This window comes from Camellia sinensis, chromosome 10, assembly GCF_055761805.1.
Source record: "Camellia sinensis isolate YWXY chromosome 10, ASM5576180v1, whole genome shotgun sequence".
In the NCBI taxonomy this organism is placed as follows: domain Eukaryota; kingdom Viridiplantae; phylum Streptophyta; class Magnoliopsida; order Ericales; family Theaceae; genus Camellia; species Camellia sinensis.
In genome coordinates this window covers 142,958,529-142,981,081 of record NC_138970.1, presented here as the reverse complement: position 1 = coordinate 142,981,081, position 22,553 = coordinate 142,958,529, and the positions used below count along the sequence as shown (strand labels likewise).

The window sequence follows — 22,553 nt, the reverse complement described above, 5'->3', positions numbered from 1 at the left end:
ATTTTTGCCCTCCCAACGCCTTCTTTCCGACTAACTTGATGACATTTTCAACTCTTAAAGCAAACATATTTAAACAAAGTACGTGTGACATTAATGAAATTGTTCTTACCAAAAAGCAAGCGTCAGATGACCAACTTAGATTCCCAAGAGTTGTGATAGTTTGGCGACTACGTTATTAAGATGCTCGACCTTTGTATTTGTCTCCTTCCTTGCTTTTTGTCCCTCATCTCGCTCTTTCAACATCTCATTGTAACATCGAACGCGCTCATCTCGCTCTTTCAACATCTCATTGTAATATCTCTTGCGCTCCTCTCACTCTTTCATTAACTCATCATGATCTTTTTGTCACTCCTCACGAAGTGCCTCCACCTCAGCTCACATTGCCTCAATGTCCTTATCACGTGCTCGTGATGCAGCTATGGTAGAGGGTTATGGGCCACTCCCAAATCCAAGAAAGTACCTTTTCTTCTCTCCAAGCACTTGTCTTGAAAGCTCCTCCTGTGTCAATGGCATCCCCGACTTGATGGCAGCCGCTTGTACATTGACCATCTTTTGCTGTCATTGCAAATAAATAAGACAAAAAAAGCTAACTAACATATATATTATTGGGTACTAAGTAAAGTCATATTGAATACAATTATTTCATTGTTACATACTTACATGCAGCTCACCGCATTTCGGATGGATCCAGTCATTCGTTTTCTTGGAAGTGCGGCTGTCCTCATAGAACTCAGGAAAATCCAACTCTCCATTTTTTGCTACCTGTTAACACATCAAGGTATAAAACAATGATACTTTACATTGTTGTGTTTGATGATGCCAAATGAATACAGTTATGTTAGTTCATAAGAGGGCCTTTAAAAATGTTATCATATACAGTTATTAATTAATTAGAGGCATATCAATCACAAATCAATATTATATATATATATATATATATTAGAAATAATACAAAAAAGAAAATAAGTGAAACAAGTTTTAATGTGAGTTTTTGCTTACAAATTTTTTAATATGAGTTTAAGAAGATTTTTTGCAGACAGTATGTGTAATAAAAGAGTTTTTGCAGACAGACTTTTAGTTTAGACATATTTCGAATTCAAACAGAGTTTTTGCAAACAGATTTCCATTAAGCACCAATATTCTAGTTTAGACAAATTTCACAAGTGGCAAGGGTATCATTAACAGCTTTTTTGCAGACAGATTTTTTGCACACAGTAGATATTTAATAATAGAGTTTTTGCAGGAAGATTTCTAGTTTAGACAGATTTCGAATTCAAACACTGTTTGCAAAAATATGGTATAACAGTTTATAGTTTAATAACAGATTTCTAAGCTAACATATTTATAGTTTAATAACATATTTATAGTTTAATAACAGATTTATAGTTTTTCCAAGTTTCTAAGCTTATTTTGATACCTACAAACTTGTTTCAACATAAAAAAACATTCCATTTTCAGCAAATCAATGAAAACACAGCTCAAGATATAGCAATTAGTTGTCAATTTTTGATGTCTAGAATAAATTACAGCAATTAAACACAATTTTCCAGAACTTGCAAAGAAATGGTTGCCGTTAAGTAGTATTCCAATTTGTATTCACTGGTTATGTCACGACCCAAACCCGCCCCTATAGGTTTAGCATCGCAACCGGCCAGTAATCCTTGGCTTACCAAAGGCCTCTGAATAGATAAACAAAAATAAGGGGCTAGCGGAAGCAAATACATAAATATAATTGTCCAATGAGCTATGCTGGCTTATATGAACAGAATATTGAAAACTTTATATACATATCCAAAAATCATTCTTACATTATATCCACACACATTATAACAACTTAAGTACAGCCAACAAAAACAAACAAGTCTCATATATAGGAACAACCAGAACTTATAACACGTGACACTTTCGGAACCCCCACGTGAGGCACAATAGTTGGCTGACAACAGAACACAGATCCAGACAAAAACCTTCAGGCTCGATCACTAGAATGCCTACCTATACATATATATACACACAGTGAGCTAAAGCCCAGTGAATAACATTAAGGTAAAGGGGTTAGTGAATGAATTCCGAACATTTCATAATCATAAGACAAATCATAACATAATCATTCTCATATCTGAACATACTAATGGTATATCCCATAGAACACATCACATATCATCTTCTGACTAGAGCAATCGGTTCCAGATATCGATTAAACACATATCACCATAATGAAGTGGCTAACGAGATCTCGTAATCACATATATGTCATGGACCCGTATTAACATGTCGTCCCCCATGAATTGGGACTATCTATGGATGCCATAATAGATTTCAAACATAGGACATTCGTTTACGTAAACAAATATCATTTCAGAAATCATAACTTATCAAATCACATTTGGAACATATTTCATATGAACATATCTTTACAATAACGTTACTCACAGTGGGCTCCCGTAAATGATCAATCAATCTTCGTGTCTTGACCTACAACCACAAAGTACATAACACAAACATATCTTATCATTGCACATGTACTTGGCCATTACGGCTTAGATCTCTCTACATAGGTTTCTTATTTTCACTTAACGCATTACTCAAAACACACACTCGTAATTTCTTAACTTAGTACCTTCCTTTCTTAGTGTGTCTCTATTTCATATCCTTATTACTATGGCTTAGCTTTCTTATTCAGTTAAGTACTTAAGACTCACACATGAATCAATTCTCGAATTTATCTCGTATTTTCTAATTCACATTACATATATCGATTCTTAGCTCATGACTCTTCAATAACTCATAATTTATGTCTATAAATGCCCAAAAATGGTTGGAAATGAAATGCAGAACAACTTGTCAAAATGCACTGAAAACGGCTTGGTCGTTTGAGCGCAACATTGGTCGCTCGAGCGGACCGGCCTGTCTGAAAAAGTACTGGTTGGTCTCAATCTAAGCTCGAGCCACAACTCCCACCCTCGAGCGGCTCAACAAAATACAAAGGGTTTGCTCGAGCGCGACTCTGGTCGCTCGAGCGGAGCGCCCATGTCTGCAAAAATGCTGAGAGCTCGCATTCTCCACTCGAGCGCAAGTTTCGTCGCTCGAACGGATTGCGAAATTCTGGGTTTTCAAAAAACAGAGTTTTGAGCTTCCAACTGCAAATTTCAAGGGTAAACTCGTGCAAGGCTTGTTCAAAAACTTGGAAAACTTATCCACAAACATGAATATATGATCATTTACACACCCTTATCTCAAAACTCATGGATTTAGCCAAAATTGAGTTGAAACTTCCATGTATATAAGTTTTATAAACTCTTTTTCTTCAACACCATGGTTTTAACAAAATTGAGCTCAAAAGCTCCATACATGAGAGAAATCATTTTCAACATACGAATTCAAATTTTAAAACATGATGAATTATACATGCATGTGCCAAATAATTTATGATAACAACTTAGATGCTCAAGATTAACTTATCATAGCAAAACATGGCAAAATCATGCATGCATGTACAAGTCATCTTCTAAATTCAACATGGATGTCATGAATTATGTTCAAAATGATGAAATTAAACAAAACTTAGCATGCATGTATGAATTACAACTCAAATCTTCATTCTAGGCTCATGGTATGCAATTAAACTCTTATTCTTCATGAATTATGGATTAGATGCTCACCAAAAGCCTTCAAATACACAAGATTCTTGCCGAACTTGAGCTATTTTAGCAAAATCTTCAACTTCTACCTTGAATCTACACTTTCTCTCTCTAAAATGAGAGTTTCTCTCTCTAAAATGTATGAACTCAGATTTTGGCACTAAGAGGTAAAAGAATTGAGCTCAAGAATGAGCTTAAAGGGTCATATATATAGTCATGATGCCACAATACATTAATTAGAACATAAGGCTTGCCAAACGCAACTTAATTTACCAAACTGAATCAATTTTTAATAAAATTTGCCATGACATTCTAAAAATTCTGAATAACATATTAGTGTAACCAAATTTAGTTTCAGATATCGATAAGGCTTCCAATCATCATATCGAAGCAGATTTCACAACAGATATTACTACGAGTAACAATAGAAAGCCAAATAATACACAAAATACATGATAAACACATAATTTATTATAATCCCCTCGTTAGCATCTTTAATTACGGATTAATAACTAATTGTGGGTCAGGGTTGTTACAGGTTACCTGCTGCTATATAACAAATTTAGGATTTGAAGCTTCAATTTCAAACACTAGATATAAATAAATAATCTATTTGATAATTTCCAGCCATAACACTCACACCATAAACAAATTCTCATTCAATTGGAATTTAAAGATCGATTTAATATAACGACTAAAGAACAAGAATAAATTCTTACCGATATGATTTCATTTCATAATATAATCCCAACCTAGCCAAACATTTAATTGGATTGAACAATAATCATATAAGAACTATTCTCTATAATCAGGTATATAATCAAGTAGTTTGGAAGTTAAAGAGTTGATATCAAATAAATTTTTATAAAAAAATATGTGTACTAATAGACTCCAAATTGCCCCTAAAAATCACAACATAACATTTTCATATCCAAACAACATATAATGGATTTAATTTTAAATAAAATCAATCTCACCATAGCAGCCATTGCGATAGGAAATGAGCGAGACCCATTGGTATGATTGTACCACAATCGCCTTCTATTACTCTTTCCAGCTTTTGACCGTTTCTAAAAATAAGACAAGCAGATAAACAATTTTTTGATAAATATTAAGGCATATCACATTTTGGCATAGATTTATGAACTCTTTCCTTATTATTTTACCTGGTAAGATACATCTTGCCATGCCACATCGATCAAATGCTTCCAATAATCTAAACTCACCCCTAGCGGCGGATGAGCATAGATCTCATCACTTGGAAGTCCCTCTAATAGTTCGAATTCTTGCTTCAAGGTGTACCTCCAATCTTTGTACAACCCAGATGCCTTCTTATTCACAATCTATTGTGCTTGTAAGTCATTGTGGAAATCGTCTCCAATATCAAACTTGTCCTACAAGCATAACAAATGGAAATTACAGTCATTAAATAAAAGGTTTTCTTATAAGTATACTTAATACAAATACATCTTGTGGACAAGTAATATCAATTACAAGAACAGCTTGGATGATGACAGATTTTGTAATCTCATCAAGATCTAGCCACGACATAACATATTTCACAGGGCACAAGCTCCTAATTTGAATTCCTAACTCGTTAGTTGCTGGAGTGGCATACTTGCCAGTCATTGCATTCAAAGCACGATCAATGTGAACATAAAATTTTTTCCCCTTTCTTGGCTCTAATTATTTTTTGTATTCCTTTGCCAAGTGTCAGTTCTCGTACATGTGTGGGATTCGAAGTCCCTGTTAACAAAATAATAATTAGAAAATTGTAAATAATGACAAGTAATAATTGACAAATTTGATATGCTTTGATCTTACCTACGCCACTCGGTTGTGTTTCGGATGGGGGTTGTGTCTCATCAAAATCAACCAATGGTGGGCAAGCGGCATGATGAGATGGTCCCACATTTGATCGTACGGGAACAACAGGAGATAGAGTGACCGTTGATCCTAAAGGAATAGCAGCCGGTGAGTCTGTTATTGTGCTCGTGAGTATCTTTTTCCGAAGCCGACCAGTCTTTAAGCCAGGAACCATTTTTCAAACTGTAATAACACAAGTAACACTATAAAGCATGATATACATGAAATAAAATACATTATAAAGCATGAAATACATTAAATAAATTAGACAAAAATAAATTAGAAAGCATGAAATAACTCAACTAATACATGCTTAATTACGTTATAAAACATGATATACATGAACTAAATTAGACAAAAACAATAAAAATAAATAAAAAGCTATGACATGATGTTGCCAAATTAAAAAGACAAGTATTTTGGTTTATTATCATATCTCAATCATAAATGCAAATATATTAATATTCTACATCAACATCTGTATCAAAATCACTTTGTAGATCATATTCTTCTTCTAGGTCGTCACCCTCCCTCATTAATCCATCTTCATCATCACTGATGAAGGCATCATCTGTAACACCCTTGGCTTCTACACCTCTGACAGATTGAAAAACTTCCATTGGAATAATTTCATATTCAATATCATTTCGACGCAAAACCACATCATCATCAATAGCCATAGCTGGTACGACCTCGGTGGTTTCTTCTTGTTGGAACACGTCATCAGGTTGTACGTCATCCATCTCTGGCACATTCCAAATTCCTCAATGTTGAAACTTTTCTACGACTCTGCAATTGGTACCTAATTTGGTGTCATGAACATAGAATACTTGTTCAACTTGACTTGGTAATACAAATGAGTCATCTTTGTACCATCGACTTCTTACATCAACTGTTGTCAAATGTGGTTCTACACGCATAGTTTTGCTACTACCGATGTTAAACCATTCACATTGGAACAATACAATCCGATGTTTGAACAAATAGTTCATTTCCCACACTCTGCACAAGTGTCCATAGAAGTGTATCAATTGGCCTTCATGCTCCCCTTCCACAACTAATCCACTATTCTGACTTTTACGACGGTTGTCACAGTCGATAGTATGAAAACGGACAACATTACAAATACATCCTGAATATGTGTTCACTAAGCCACTAGGACCATTGGCTAATGACCACATCTCATCAATTGCTTCGGGGGAAACTTGGCTCCGCAATTCATTCATCTACATGAAAAACATGTGTCATGTTACAAGCATGCACAATATTAACGTAATGTACGATTGATTGTATGAGGAGAATACTAGCTTACATGATCTTTGAACCATTTAGGGAATTCTTTGCGTTGTTTGTTTTCGATGTCGAATGCACTAGCTCTTTGTTGTAACAAGTTCTTGTGCTTCCTAGTTACAAGAAATGCGATTCAAAAATATTTAATAAGATAAAGACTAATCAATTTACAACCATAATATTGTAGACACCCCATTTTTGACCGTCCTCAAGACTTGGACGTCACTGTTTGAACACACGGTGATCTTCCATGTTTGTGTTCGTTTGGAGTTCCCGGAGGCCTCGGCTCACGCGCCTTGCCTCAGGATCCCCGAACTCGACCGTTTAGTGTCTGGTTTTGCACCAAACACTTGCATCTTGCCTTTGAGAGGCAGGGTGGGGCTTGTAGACCATCCCCACCCACCACCGGCAGTGGCTAGATGCCACCGGCTGGTTTTTGCTGCCACCGGCAATATAGTTTGCCGGCCGGCACTCTTTGTTGCCGGTCAGCACTATTTGTTGCCGACCGGCACTCTTTTTGGCCAAGATGGCATTTTTGGCCGGCCGATTGCTGTTCATCTGCTTTTGCAGATATTTTTAGACAGCTGTATTGCTTTTGCTCCCCTCCATACACGTGTATGGAGGGATCTCCCTCTTGCAAAGCTTGTCTTGTAAGCTTTACAAGAGACATATAGAGAGGAGCTCTCTCTAAGGCAAGGGAGAGGGGGAGACAAGGTTAGACTTAGGATATTTTCGAGAGCAAAACAGCCATTGTTGAGCTCTTGTTCTAGGGTTTGGGTGAGATACACATTCTATCTCTCTTTCCCTCTCATTTTGTTCACTAGGTGTTTTGTGTCTCACTATTGCACACAAACACCTAGTGTTTCACCTTCCTCTTGAAACTAGGGTTCTAAGGGCTTGTGCTTGAAGTTCTTGACTGGTTTGGAGCCAAGGAAGGCCATTGGAGCATCTTTGGTGAAGAAGACTACAAGGGTAAGAAACTAACACCTTTATTCCCCATTTTTGCACCATATTTCTACCTATCTTAGAGCTGTTTTTGTGATTATTGTATAACATAAAAAAGTTCTGTTTTTAGGCCCTCTTTATTGTTTATTAAGAGTGTTTTGTTGTTTGAGGGTTGTTGACCACCCTTAGGCCTCAAAAGGCCTCATTTTGAGCCATTTTGTGCTAGCTCCGGGATTTTGGTGTTGGGGTCTCCTCACCACTGAAATCTTAAGGGATTTCAGTGGTGAAGATGATGCCTTGAAGTCCCAAGAAGGAGAGGGCCACCCCCTCTCCTTGTTGTCCTTGAAAAGGGCATGTTTTGGCCTCTAAAGGAAGCCCATGTTTGAGTGTGTATTGAGCATGTTTAGGCTGTTTTCCATGCTTATATATCCATAAAATAACATGATTTTAAGTTGGTTTTGGAACTCCATGCATGTTTAGCATAGTTGCCATGTAATGCCTTGTTTATGCCTTAATGTGCCTTAGGTTGTTAGCCTTTGTTGGAGCATGTTTTAGGCTTAGTCTTGTGAAGATTATGTGCTTATTTTGCCATGTTCTAGGTCTGTCCATAAGTATTTGGGTTGATTTTAGCATGCATTATATAGCTCCTTTGTATTTGGGCTTGTTGGCCTTGAGTATGTGCATGTGTAGCATGCCATCTTTGCATTGTTTTGGTGATTTGGGATCATTCTACATGCCATTTCAGTCCCATTTCCATGCTTGTTTGATTGCCTTGCATGCCTCTTTAATGCTTTGGAAGCTTGTGTAGCAATGCTCCAAGTTCCGTTGTTTATGCATGTCTTTGTTTTTTGAGTCACTTAGATGCCATCTAAGTAGTCCTTTAGCTTTGTTTTAACATGCTAAACCTCTGATTTTGGTCCTTCTTTTCATGCCATGTTTGGTCATGTTAAGTGTAGTTCAATGCCTCATTGATTTGCTTTGAACACTTAGGCCATTTGGTGCATGCTTGGCTTGATTTGTTGCTTGGTTTGGCACCATGTATTAGCATGATTTCAAGGCTTATAATGCATGCTAATTGTTCATGTTTGTCCCTTTCAAGTGTGCTTGAATGTTGCTTGATTTGTGCTTAAGTGTTGGTCCTTATGTGCATGTGTGTGTGTGTGCCATTTAGCCCTCACTCTTTAGCACTTATGGCCACTGTTTTAGGTCTATTTTAGAGCTGCCTAATTCATGTATAAGTCCATCTTTCCATTTATTTGCATTGCCATATGTATGCTTGTATGCTTGCATAAGTGCTTTGCCATGCCATGTTGCATCCTTAGCTTGTATGCCTAGGTTGCATTGCATCTTGCATGCATTCCTTGTCCCTTGACTTGGGTGATAGGGATTGGGAGTTTTGTTTGATTGGTTTGCATACATTTGAAATCAAAGTTGCATACTTGGTTCTTTGGGCCATCATGCATGGAAATACGTGATTGGTGGTCCGAGAACCGAGGCACATGTCCCTTTGAGTCATCACAATGATAAGGGACATGGTTGGTGCATACATGCCTTGAATTGTGTTGCCATGCTTTGTTTTGCCCTCTGTTGCTGTGAGTTGCAGGTTCTGCAGGAATACTCTACCGACCGGCAGTGTAATGTGCCGACCGGCACCATTTTCTCTGCCGACAGATTCAATTTTGTGCCGATGGCCATACCACACTGTCGGTGGCAATTTCGATCAGCCGGTGGTGATCCTCTCTGTCCAAGGGATCAGTCCTGAGGCTTTGACAGCCTCCAGAGGAGGAAAGGAAGGAAAACAGAGGTAGCCCATGCATGGTGGCGCGCTTCCCGAGGTGTTTTCCTGCTTTAATTAATTTATTTAATTTGTTAATTAAATTAGTTAATTTGTAATATTAATTAGCTTGCGTAGTTAATTAATTTGTAATATTTATTCGGTCCCTCCGAGTGAGGGTAAATCTGTAATAAGTGTGTGTGGGTGGTGTGTATGTCTTCCAACCCCACTTCTTTCTTCCCTTTTATTTACCTGCTTACGATGGTAGATTAGGGCATGTTTAAATTCAGCATACCTTATGCTATGCATGCGTGCATTCATGCATTTTGTATTACATGCATTAGGCTCGGTACATCACGCTAATTGCATTCGTACTTCAAATCAAAAATTGAATATGTGATAATTGTGCATTTTCACATAACATGTTTAGGATAGCCGAGCCTATTCTAGTAACATTTTGTATGCGATGCATTAGGCACTTCACATGGACTTGGATCATGCATGTTTGCTAACAAGTTCTTTGTTTTGGCACGGAGTACTATGTAAGTATTTCCGCTTTAGCATATCACATGAGTGTGAATATTGCCATGACAGCATGCTTAACATGTGGCTAGATGCTTATGTGTTAAACTGTTTTGAATGCCTGTGGGTGAAGGTTGGATTGTTTGAGTTGGAAAAACTCGTTGAAATCCGTATTTTAGCCTACTTGCGAGTAGCAAATTCCAAAGCATTTTCAAACCGAACGGATATGCAATGTTTATTTCCAAATTAGGCAATCTAGTCTATACTTGTTTGTTGTGCGCATAACATAGTAATTCTAGGCTAATAATTGGTTTAAGAACACGTAAAGTTTTCAAAAACGGATATCACGGTTAGTAGAGGCCGGTCTTCGGACCGGGTGAAAGGGGGTGCTCATAGCTGACCTTCCCCGATCGTACCCAAGCTCCCGAGCCGAGACAACTCCGGTGATGACGGACATGTGGCCTTCGGCACCGAGTCAGGGTTTCCTAAATTCTCCCACAAAAAAATATTTAGGTGGCGACTCTGTATCTGGCAAAGCAGTCCATGTTTGGCACTACTTTTTCAAAAATCTGTTTCTCAAAACGATTTGCCAGATTTGGACTCTTTGGTTCAGATTAAGAACCGTGACACAAATCGAGTCCGAACTGTAGCAGCGAGGCCCACGCGGGCGCCGTCTACAAATATTCTAAATACATTTGAAGGATTCATATTCTACGTGTTTTTCCACTTCTGTGCTATTGTGTAGGACAAACCAATAAGCCATCTCGCGTTCAGCTACGGACACATCGGACGCCCTTGTCATTAGACCAAAGGGACGGACATTTTGAGTGAATACCGCCAACCCTGGGCCACGGTCACCCATGTCATAATTCATTTCTGGGCGGTTAAACAATGTTTCAACTCCATACAAATACATTGAACAAAATGTTGTACATTCTTTGGAAATGTAAGCCTTGGCAATAGAACCTTCAGGATGAGCTTTGTTGGCCACAAACCCTTTTAGACGACCAAACAACCTAACGATCAAGCTGACGACAATGTTATACTGCAATCTTTATATCAGCACTAAAGCGTTAATTAAAATTTGACACTAATAAGAGGGCTGAGTTAATACCTCTCAATTGGGTACATCCATCGATATTGCACTGGGCCTCCAAGCATAGCCTCCTGAGGCAAGTGAATTGCCAAGTGGACCATGACATCAAAAAAAGCCAGCGGGAAAATCTTTTCAAGCTTACAAAGTATGAGTACGATTTGTTCATCCAATTTCTCCAAATCTAAACACCTCAATGTCTTTGAACACAATTGTTTGAAGAAATTTACCAACTCAAAAAGTGTCGTTCCAATTTCCTTAGTAAGGTAGCCACACATCCCAATTGGAAGAAGTCGTTGTATAAGGACATGACAGTCATGACTTTTGAGGCCAGATAATTTACCAGCTTGAGCGGTCACGCAATTGGAGATATTTACTGCATAGCCATCAGGGTACTTAATTGATTTCAAAAAATCACAAAAGCCTTCTCTCTCTTTTAGAGACAATGTGTACAATGTGGAAGGCTTCTCAAAGGACCCATTAGAACGCCTCTTTCAAGTATAACTCTTTACGTATTCTCATGTCCTCCAAATCTAAGCGTGGTTCATCCATGTCCTTGTTCTTTCCATCTACACTCTAAAGTGTCCCAATAACATTGTCACATATATTCTTCTCAACATGCATGACATCAAGGTTGTGTCGAAGCTTCAACGTTTTCCAATAGGGCAAGTCAAACATAATGCTTCTCTTGGTCAAATTCAAATTTAGATTTTCATTCCTTTGTCGTTTTTGATTTTGTGGCTACTTTCCATACGGCTTGTAAGTCCCAGAATCAATTTTCTCTAGTATTTGTTCCCCCGATAAGTCCAAAGGTTTGGACCTATACTCAATTTGACCGTTGAAGAGCTTACTTGTTCGCCAAGTGTGGTTCTCAGGCAAGTGGCAACGAGCACCCATATATCCTATTTTACTTCGTAAACCGTGGGATGATGCATTATTGTTACAATTAGGGCAAGCCAAGTAACCCTTTGTACTCCACCCTGACATGTTACCATATGCAGGGAAGTCATTAATGGTCCACATTACCGCCGCATGCATTCTAAAAATTTGCCCATTCGATGCATCACATGTTTGCACACCATGCTCCCATAAATTCTTCTATTAATGGCTGCAAGTACACATCAATGTCTCTTCTAGGTGTCGAACGTCTAGGAATAAGCAATGACATCATGAAAAATGGCTCTTTCATACACTTCTACGGTGGGAGATTGTAAGGTATTAAGATTACGGGCCCCAAGCTATATGATGTGCTCATATTTCCAAATGGATTGAAACCATCTGTTGCCAGCCCTAGCCTTACATTTCAAGAGTCATCAGAAAACGTCGAATGTTGCTTATCAAAGTCCTTCCATGGTTCACCATCGGCCAGATGCCTTAATATGTCATCATCCACACGCTTCTCATTGTGCCATCTCATATCTGCGGCTGTTTTTTTGGACAGATACAGTGTTTTCAACCTCAGTGTCAAAGGAAAGTACTGCAATACCTTGTGTGGAATCTTTTTACCACCATCATCGTTTAACTTGTATCTACGCTCGTCGCATGTAGGGCATTTCTCCAAATTTGCATTCTCCTTCCAAAATAGTGCACAATCATTCTTGCACGAATGAATGGTTTCATGTAACACTTGTGTCTTTCAAAGCTTTTGGGAAGTGTATTCGAATACTTTATCTTTATTTTGGAAATCTTTGGTGTTGTTATGGGTTGGTTTTGGAGGAGTATAATCTGATTTAAACTTGTTGGGTTTGGTTGTTCACACTTGTTCTTGTCAAAAGTTCCTTGGAGACTTAGAAATTCTATTCTAGGGTCGACACCAGCCTTCCTAAGGGTCGACCCTTACCTGTTGGTGAAGTTTCTGAAAGTGTTGCTGGAAAATAAGGTAGACACCAATCTGGGGAGGGTCGACCCTCTTATGTCTTTGTGTTAGTTGCTGGAAAGTAGGGTCGACCCCCTCCTATCTAAGGGTCGACCCTCTTGCATACTGTCAAACATAAGTTTCTCCATAGGTTTGACTCCTGTGTTGCAAGGGTTGACCCCTGCAGACTTTTTTTTCCAGATTTCAGTCCGGTTTTGGGTCTATTTTTTGGGGATTTTGACTTGATCTTTTGGGTTGACTTTGAGACTTTATTTCATTATGACCTAGCACTATAAATAGGTCCCTCACTTACCATTTTCTTTATTTTTCTTCTCTTTTTCCTTCTCCAAGCCGTGAGTCACTCTCTCCCCCTCCAAAATCACTTTTTGCTCAAAGATCTTTAGATCTACTCTCTTGGAAGCATCTCCTTGCCTTGCTCCTTTGAGATTAAGTGTAGATTTTGTCAAGAGCTTCGTTTTGATCCAAGTAGAAGTTGGTTTCAACATCTTTGGATTTTCAACCTTGTTTTGCTCATCTTCTCTTCTAAGCTTGAGGTAGGGATTTTCTACACTCTAATATGGTTTTCGTAGACTCGACTTTCTTCGCGCCCCCCTTTCGGAGAGCTCGAATTGGTCCTACAGTTAGGACTCCTGTCACGGTTCTGAATCTAATCTCACAAAATGCAATGTGAGACTGATAAACACCAAAGAGTCCAATCCGGCAAATCATTTTGGAAAATCAAATTTTGAATCAAAAAGCGCCAAACATGGACTGTTTTTCCAGATTACAGAGTCGCCACCTAAATATTTTTTTTTTTGGAAATTTAGGAAACCCTGACTCGTGCCAAAGGCCACGTGTCCGTCATCACCAAAGTTGCCTCGGCTCGGGAACTTGGGTACGAGAGGGAAAGGTCCTGAAATGAGCACCCTCGCTCGTCCGATCAAAGGATCGGCCTCTACTAAGTATGATATGTTGTTTTATAAACCTCATGTGTTCTTATCCAGTTATTAGCTAACTTTACTATGTGACGTATACACACAAGTATAGACTAAATCGCGAGAATTGGAACAAAACAACTCATGTTTGTTTTCGAAAATAGTTTGAAGGGGCCACTCTCAAGTGGGCTAAAACGCAGATTTGCCACCCTCGGGTGGGCTTAAAACATGATTTTGCCACTTCGCAAAGTGGGCTTAAAACTCACATTTATCGCATTGTTCCAATTCAAACAACAAGCCTTCACCCACAGGCATTCATGCAGTTTATCATATAAGCACATAACCTCATGGCAAGCATGCTATCATGGCATCACTCACACTCACGCAAGTATGCTAAAGCACAAAAGCTTACCGAGTACTTTAAGCTAGGAAAACAAAGTTAGAAAAATATGCATGATCCTAACTATTCAAAATGCCTAATGCAACACATGCAATATGCTATGTAAATAGGCTCGGCTACCTAATCATGGTATTTGCAACACTTTGATAACATGCTTTTAAACACGTATTCAAATAAGTGTACTGAAATTGCGATGCAGTTTGAATGATGCACCGAGCCCGGCGCATGCAATACAAATGAATGATACAAACATGCAAGCATAAGGTATGCTAATCAAAACGTGTCCCTAAACTAACCATCGAAAGCAGTTAAATAAAAGGGAGAAAGACGTGGGGTTGGAAGACATGCACACACACATGCACGCACACTTATTACAACATTACGCCCTCGCGAAGGAGGGTTCGAATGAATAAGCTAAGCCACACTAAGCTAAGTTAATCTAGTTAAACTAATCTAATTAAACTAATTAGACTAATTATTACAAACCAATCGGATAACTAGTAAACTACTTACTAATTATTACAACACTTAACTAATTAGCAAACTAATTAATTAAATTACAAAACCAATGTACACTAAACATATAAAGCATTAACTACACTGCCTCAACTCTGCTTTAGGAATTTGAATATGCATGCACTCAGTTTTCGCCCCGAAAAGCCCACCGGTTTGCTCTCGAGAGGCTCTGTCTGCAGGGTTACTCCAGGAACTTTCTGCTCCACCTTACCAAACCAATGCTGAGGAATACACCAGTGGCCTACCGGCCATGTGTGCTTGCTGCCGGCCATCTGCCGACCAAGGATGAAGCACTGCCAGCCATCAGTGAGCCACTGACGGCCACTGGTGTGCTGAATCACCACACTACAACAGAGCACAGACAGAGAAAAATGGAGGGTTTTTCAAGGGTATGTTTGTACTGTGACCGTCCTTATCATCTCAAAACATCAAATGAGTGGCACTCTTGGATCCAAAACCACCAATTAAGAATTTTCAATGCATGATAGCCAAAGATCCAAGTTGTACACTTTCAATCAATGCACAAAACAAGACTCTAAAGACCACCATTTTATCATGCACGATCAAGGGTGATGGTGACAAAAGAGCTTGGCTCATTTCATCACTTTGAGTATGAAATGGACCAATCTACCTTGTGTTCAATATAACGTCTGATTGAACACATGCAATGCAAACACAACATGCTTATCTTGGTCATGTTTTACTTGTCCAATTCTTGTTTACACATTTTAGCATTACCAAGCCATTCTTTAACTGGTTAAGTCCAAAGTGATTGTCCTCTAATGAGAGAGGGGTCAACCAAAGGGTGATTTAAGACATGAGAGAGATCATGCTTTGGTTAGTAAAAACCCTCAAAAAAGGATTAAAACCATTAAGCACAAGTCTCAATCCCAAGCTTAAACACAACCTTAAGGCTTACCAACCTCAAAACAAATGAAAAGTGAAGAAATGAGGGAGGTTGCAGACTTTTTAATGCTGATATAGCATGAAAAATGGCACTAAACCATGCAAGCAACACATGCACAACATGTTCAAAAGCCAAAAGCATTAAACTAGTGAAGAGCACTACACTAGAGGCATGCAATATCAAGCTCAAATGACCAAACCAGCTCTAGGCAGAGCTAAAACATGTCAGAACAGTGGCTAAAATATGCTGAGATGGAAGTACAAAAGGCAAGAAAAACATGCTCACATGTTAGGCTACAAACAAGGCTCAAGGCACAACTCTCAAAAGCAATGAAAAAGTGAAATAAGTGAGAGTGTGACACAGTTATATGCACTGAAATCACATGCTAAATGATGCTACAACATGCAATCAACACATGCACAACATGTTAGAGGCCTTAAAACACTAAGCTAGTGAAGGCATTTGCACTACAACCATGCAACATAAGCCTCAAGTGGACAAACTAGCTCAAAATAGAGCTTAGAAAAGTCAAAAAAGTATCAAAAACATGCTGAGATCAAGTCACAAAATGGTAAAAAAACATTCTCACATGTTAGGCTATCTACTCATACAAATAAGACACAAGGAGGGGAGGCCAACCCCTCCTATTTTGGACCTCAAAATATGGTTTTTGTCACTAAAAAACCTCTGAGTTTCAGTGGTAAAAAGGCCCAAAAAGTTTGATTTGAAGGTGATTAGAAATGGTGCAAAAAGCTTAACAAGCTACAGAGCAAAAAGGGGGGGACAACCCCCTAACTCACAAAGGCTCAAACCACCACTTTTAGAATTGAAAAACATAACTTTTTACATGCCAAAACCAGCCTTGAAATGGTGGAAAAAGATGGCAAATCAAGTATGAAAAACAAGCTTAAAGGGAGAGCGTTATACCTCTTGAAGCACAACACAATTTTAGGCAACCAAACCAAGCAAAATCACCTTCAAGAGCTCCAAGAAGACCTTCTAGAACCTCAGCTCCAAGATAACCAACTTTGGTCAAGGATGTATAGGCAAAGGAGAAGTGTATCTACACTTGTATGCACTTATGCACAAAGGTTCAAGAGAGAGAGAAATGTAGAGAGAGAATTATAGAGAGAGAGGCTCTCAAAATTTTTCTTCCTCAAATGTTCTAACCTTGAAAATAATAGAGAAGGCTCTTTATATATAGACAAATGAAGCTTGAGGTCAAAAATATCCCAAAATGTACAGCTGGAACAGCTGGAACACAAGTATCTGCAAAAATCTAACTTTTTCCATCAATGGTCGGCAAGCCATCATTGATGGCCGGCACATGTCCATTTATGGCCGGAAAGGGTCACTCTTGGACGACACCTAGCCAGCATGGGCCATTCATGGCCGGCACATGGCCGGCACATGGCCGGCAAAGCCCATTCATGGCCAGAAACCTCCTCCTCTGGTTGGCCAGAAAAATCTGCTTTTTGGGCCCAACTTCAAACGGGAATATCTCCTTCATCTGGACTCATTTTCAGGTCATTCTTGAGCCTAAATTTAAGCCCTTGAAGTCTTCTTTCCAATGGTGGCATCCTCACATCAAAATTCCAAGTGTGGAAAACGTTATGATCATTTTAGTGAAGACTTCTTAGTTTCAGTTTAACCGGATTCATGCCTAACTTCTCGTCAGCTAGTTCTCTTCCCTCCTCTGCTCTTTTCTTCAACCCCAAACCCCTAAATAAGGTGTTTTGAAATGTTTTTCAAAGATTTCATCTCTCTTTCATTCATTTTCACTTTGTCCTTGATCAGTTTACCGAAAAGCGAAACGTTTAACGAAATGCGAGCCTCAGAACATCGTAGGAACTTTTTCAAAAATATTTTGAAAGAAAGGGTTTTAAGGTCTAAAATCTTTTGGTCAAAATCGTTTTGGTCCAAAAAGGGGTGTGAGGTTGGGGTTTGACGCTCTTCTTGCTGAAGAAATCAAACTTTTGCACTGCACAACTTTCATCACCAAGTAAACAATCAGTAGCGCCCAAGTCTTAAGGGCGGTCAAAAATGGGGTGTCTATAGTTTTTAGCTAAGTTATTTACTATTGTGTATAGATGATGAGATTTGGTTGTGGTTTGGACAAATCTAGGATTTGGGTGTGAAATGAAAAGAGGGGTTTTAATGAATATGAGGTAAACGAGTATGAGGCTTGAATATAAGATCATGTTGTGCCAAAATAGTTGATCTTGGTGTTTGGGTTGATATTTGGAAAGAGGGAGATTTTTCCCTAATTTTGATTAAATTATTATTTTGTATAAATAATTGGGATTAGCATTGAAAATGTGAAATTGGAAGGTTATGGGTATAGATGGTGAAATTAGATATGTATTATCTTACACTTTTGAAAGTTGTGAATAAACTATTTATCTTGAGATTGAATATCTGTTTAGAGATAAATGTATTGGGCTATCGATGGAGGATAGCTATGATTGTTGTAGAAATTACATGAGGATTAGGCGATTTAATGCTAATCCATTGTTAGTGTCATTGAATATGACCATGTTATAAATACATTGTATATGTATGTTTATTGGGAGGAGAAAGGGGATGTACTCCATATGTGATTATGTTTATAAATACATTGCATATGTATATTTGTTTGGGAGGAAAAAGGGGATGGACTCCATTTAAAGCAAGTTGGCCGGAGTGTCCTAGGTGAAAGACCTGAAATTTTATATATAAATGGGTGTCGATTCCTTCGGACGAAATATCCGTAAAATGACAGATTTGAAGTGTTTATGTGTGTTTTGCATAATTGGAAACCATTGAGTCGTAGTCTCATTTTGGTTGTTGAATGATAATGAATTTAACTCATGAATTGAGTTGCATATATGAACTTGAAATGAATAGAAGGAAAATGGAAATGAGGTTTGGTCTTAGTGGCATATGAATATGCAGGTCTTGTGGATGTTTTAGTATCGGTATTGTTTATACACGTGGTATTTATACCTTTTCTAAACCTCATATATTGTGTTAGATTATTTCTACTGGGTTGTTGGCTCACCCTATACGGGAATACCATTTTCAGGTGCAGGTGAGATGTTTCCTCCAAAGCAATAGCGGGGATGGACTTTCGGGAAGCAAGAGCTTCTTAATTATGTCTTGTTGTGTGTATGTTTGTTATTTGTAAAGCCAAGGGCTTAAGATGTAACGAGTGATACTCACTTTATGCAACCAAGCAATGACATGGGAAGATATAAGCCTACATGGCATTTAACTGGTTGTTAAATAGTAAACTCTGATGAATGAAAGTATTGTATTTCTGTTATATTCTTCCGCATGATAGATAAGTTTATTGTATTATTTTGGGGGCGTTACAACTTGGTACCAGAGCGTACCAGGTTTGAATACTTTGGGTACGTGGGAAGTGGTTAGTACCACAATGGGTTTGTCTTGCTTGATTGAGACATTAGCATGTATTGTATGCTTATGTGATAACTTGCTTATGTGCTTATGTGAGTATGGGATTTAGTTCCTAAGATGTTGATTGAGTTTAGGTTTTCTGGAAGTCCTATTGGAAGGGCACTTGATCACTGCTATTTCTAATTAGAACTCTAGCAACGCCGTGAGACGGTCATTATCTGAGAATAAAATTCGTATGTGTTTCTGTGACTATGTGCTTACATGGAATGATTTATTGTTGTCCAATGTATTAGGACACAAGTGAGTTAGCGTCATTACATTTGTGAATGTGCTAATCTCCTGTTGTTACCTTTATTAGGTTGTCTGGACATGGACGTGGTGGTGGTAGACGTGGTAGACCTATGGGGCATAAAATGCCGATACCGGATGACATTCCGGCACAGAAGAAAGGAATTGGTCAAGCCAATGTGGCTGAACCAGTTGGTCATCAGGCTATGGGTGCCTTAGCCCGTGAAATGGCCAGAGCATTGAGGGAATCTATGGACATTCTCAGGGCTGAGAATCAGGTCCATGCCCAAGTAGCTGAAGCAGGGCCATCTTTTCTGAAGAGGGAGTTCTTCCGGTCAAATCCGAGTGAGTTTGTGGGTGATCCCAGGGAGCCACTGAAGGCAGATGAGTGGCTAGAACAGTTAGTGAAGACATTTGAGAAGCTTGGCATCAAGGATGATCAGTTGAAAGTGACTTTGGTGTCTTTCCAGTTGAAGGGGGATGCGGGTCAGTGGTGGAAGTATGCGCGTGGGCGCATTGGAAGAACTTGGGAGGCTTTTGTTGAGGCGTTCTAGGATAAATTTCTACCTCCCACGGTTAGGGAGAAGTTGAAAGATCAATTCTCTAAATTGTTGCTGTTGAACACACCAGTGGCTGAGTTTGAGGCAACCTTTACTAGTCTGTCGAGGTTTGCACCTGAGATGGTGGCGATTGAGGAGCGTCGTTGTTTGGAGTTTGAAAAGAGGTTAAGGATCGGGCTAATGTATAAAGTTGTCGGTTCCATGACTAGAGATTATGGGTGCCTTGTGCAGTCTGCAGCCCACCTTGAAACTATTATGCAGACAGAAGATGAAAGGATGAGGGGCTCTTGGAGGGGTTAGGATAGTCAGGGAGACAGTAAGAGGCAGAGGGGTTCCCACCCTCAGCAATCCCAGGGAACTCAGTCGAGGTTTACTTTTCCAATACCAAGTTCAGGTCCTGGAAGAGATGGGCAGGGAGATTTTACTTGCTTTAAGTGTGGTTAGTTGGGCCACAAGTCTCCATCTTGTCCTTAGAGAGGAGGAGGACAGCGAACAGCATCATCTTTGGTTCGTTTTCAGAGCCAGAGTCAGGGAAAAGGCTAGCCGCTCACTTGTTATCAGTGCGGCCAGGCGGGGCACCTGAAGAGGTTTTGCCCACAGTTGGGTGGTACACCTGGTGCATCTGGTTCAAGACAAATACAGAGTTACCAACCAACACCATTAGCACAGGCCTCGAAGGTCAATCAGGGAGTCTCTTCGACTCAGTCTGTGCATCAGGCTTATGCTCTGAGGGGTGAGCAGGTTGAGCAGAGGCCTACTGGACATATGTATACAGTTGTAGGGCCAGATCTTATAACTACTCCTTTTGTAGTGAGAGGTACCTTTTTATTTTGCAATTCAGTTACTAATGTGTTGATTAATAAGGGTGCATCCCATTCTTTTATTTCATGTGTATGCGTCAGTTTTGGGTTTGGAGTTGGCACAGTTAGCATCTCCTATTTGTGTAGAGTCACCTATTGGTGGTCAGACTGTCTTGAGACAGGGATGTCGAGGCTGTGACATCGGGGTTGCTGGTCATCGATTACCTTTTGCATTTGTATTGATTAACATGCTTATTTGATGTCATATTGGGTATGGACTGGTTATCGTCATACCGGGCTGTTATAGATTGCTACCGTCGAAGGTTACAGTATGTACCTTGAGCGATGATTGCTTTTATTTCTTGGGAGACCAAGTGGATAGAGTCTTATCAACGATATATGATCCGCGTGGGCGGAGTGAACTTAATTGTCTCCTTGCTAGCTTTTTGAGAAGTGAGTGTGATGAAATTCGAGTTGAATTGCCGAGGGTAGTTTGTGAATACTCGGATGTTTTTCCTGAGGATCTTGTCAGTTTACCGTCTCATTGAGAGATCGAGTTCTCTATTGATTTAGTGCCTGGCATGGCATCGGTTTCTATGGCTCCATATAGATTTGCACCTACTGAATTGAGTGAGTTGAAGATTCAACTCCAAAAATTGTTAGATAAGGGTTTTATTCGCCCTAGTACTTCACCTTGGGGAGCGCCGGCTCTCTTTGCAAAAAAGAAAGATGAAGTATTATGGCTTTGTATTGATTACAGAAAGTTGAACTACTATTAAGAAAAAGTTCCCAATGCCTCGTATAGATGATCTGTTTGATCAGTTGAAGGGGTTTTGTTGTTTCTCTAAGATAGACCTAAGATTGGGTTATCATCAGTTGAGGGTAAGGGAGGAGGATATCCCAAAGATGGCATTCCGTACGCAGTATGGCCATTATGAGTTTCTTATGATGCCTTTTGGGCTAACTAATGCTCCAGTTGTGTTTATGGATTTAATGAATCGGATCTTCGGTGAATTCTTAGATCGTTTTGTGGTTGTCTTTGTGGACGACATTTTGATTTATTCACCTTCAGAGGAGGAACACGAAGAACATTTACGAGTAGTACTCGAGTTACTTAGAGCTCTGTATACTAAGTTTGGAAAATGTGACTTTTGGCTAGAAGAGGTTAAATTCCTAGGGCATGTAGTGTCAAGGGAAGGGGTGACTATAGATTCATCCAAGCTAAAAGCAGTGCAAGATTTGGCACAACCTAAGAATGCTTTCAATATTTGTAGTTTCTTGGGGTTAGTCGGGTATTACAGTCGATTTGTGAAGGATTTCTCTAGACTAGCTTCAATTTTGACTAAGTTGACTAGAAAGGAAATCAAGTTTGTGTGGAGTGAGACTTGTGAAAGGTCGTTCCAAGAGCTCAAGATTAGACTCACCATTGCTCCAGTATTGATTATACCGGAGAGATGTTCGAGTTATTCAGTTTATTGTGATACTTTACGAGAAGGTTTAGATTGTGTATTGATGCAAGAGGGTAAAGTGGTAGCCTATGGCTCACAGCAATTGAAAACACATGAGAGAAATTATCCCACCCATGACCTAGAGTTAGTAGCAGTGATATTTGCCTTGAAGATTTGGAGACACTATCTGTATGGTGAGAAATTTGAAGTGTTCTCTGATCACAAGAGTCTGAAATATCTGTTTACACAGAAAGACTTAAATTCAAGACAGAGGAGGTGGATGGAATTCATAGAGGATTATGATTTTGAGTTGT

General features: G+C 39.1%; 1 protein-coding gene across 1 annotated transcript; it reads right to left on the bottom strand.

Annotated features, from left to right (window-relative positions):
* Window positions 1–6,271: 6,271 nt before the first annotated feature.
* On the bottom strand, window positions 6,272–12,154 carry LOC145800734 (uncharacterized). Its single transcript, XM_082890464.1, has 5 exons — window positions 11,983–12,154; window positions 11,153–11,507; window positions 10,791–11,090; window positions 6,820–6,910; window positions 6,272–6,733 (listed from the first exon to the last, which is right to left on the bottom strand). Exons 1-5 carry the CDS (start codon window positions 12,152–12,154, stop codon window positions 6,272–6,274), a joined length of 1,380 nt encoding a protein of 459 aa, XP_082746590.1.
* Window positions 12,155–22,553: the final 10,399 nt, after the last annotated feature.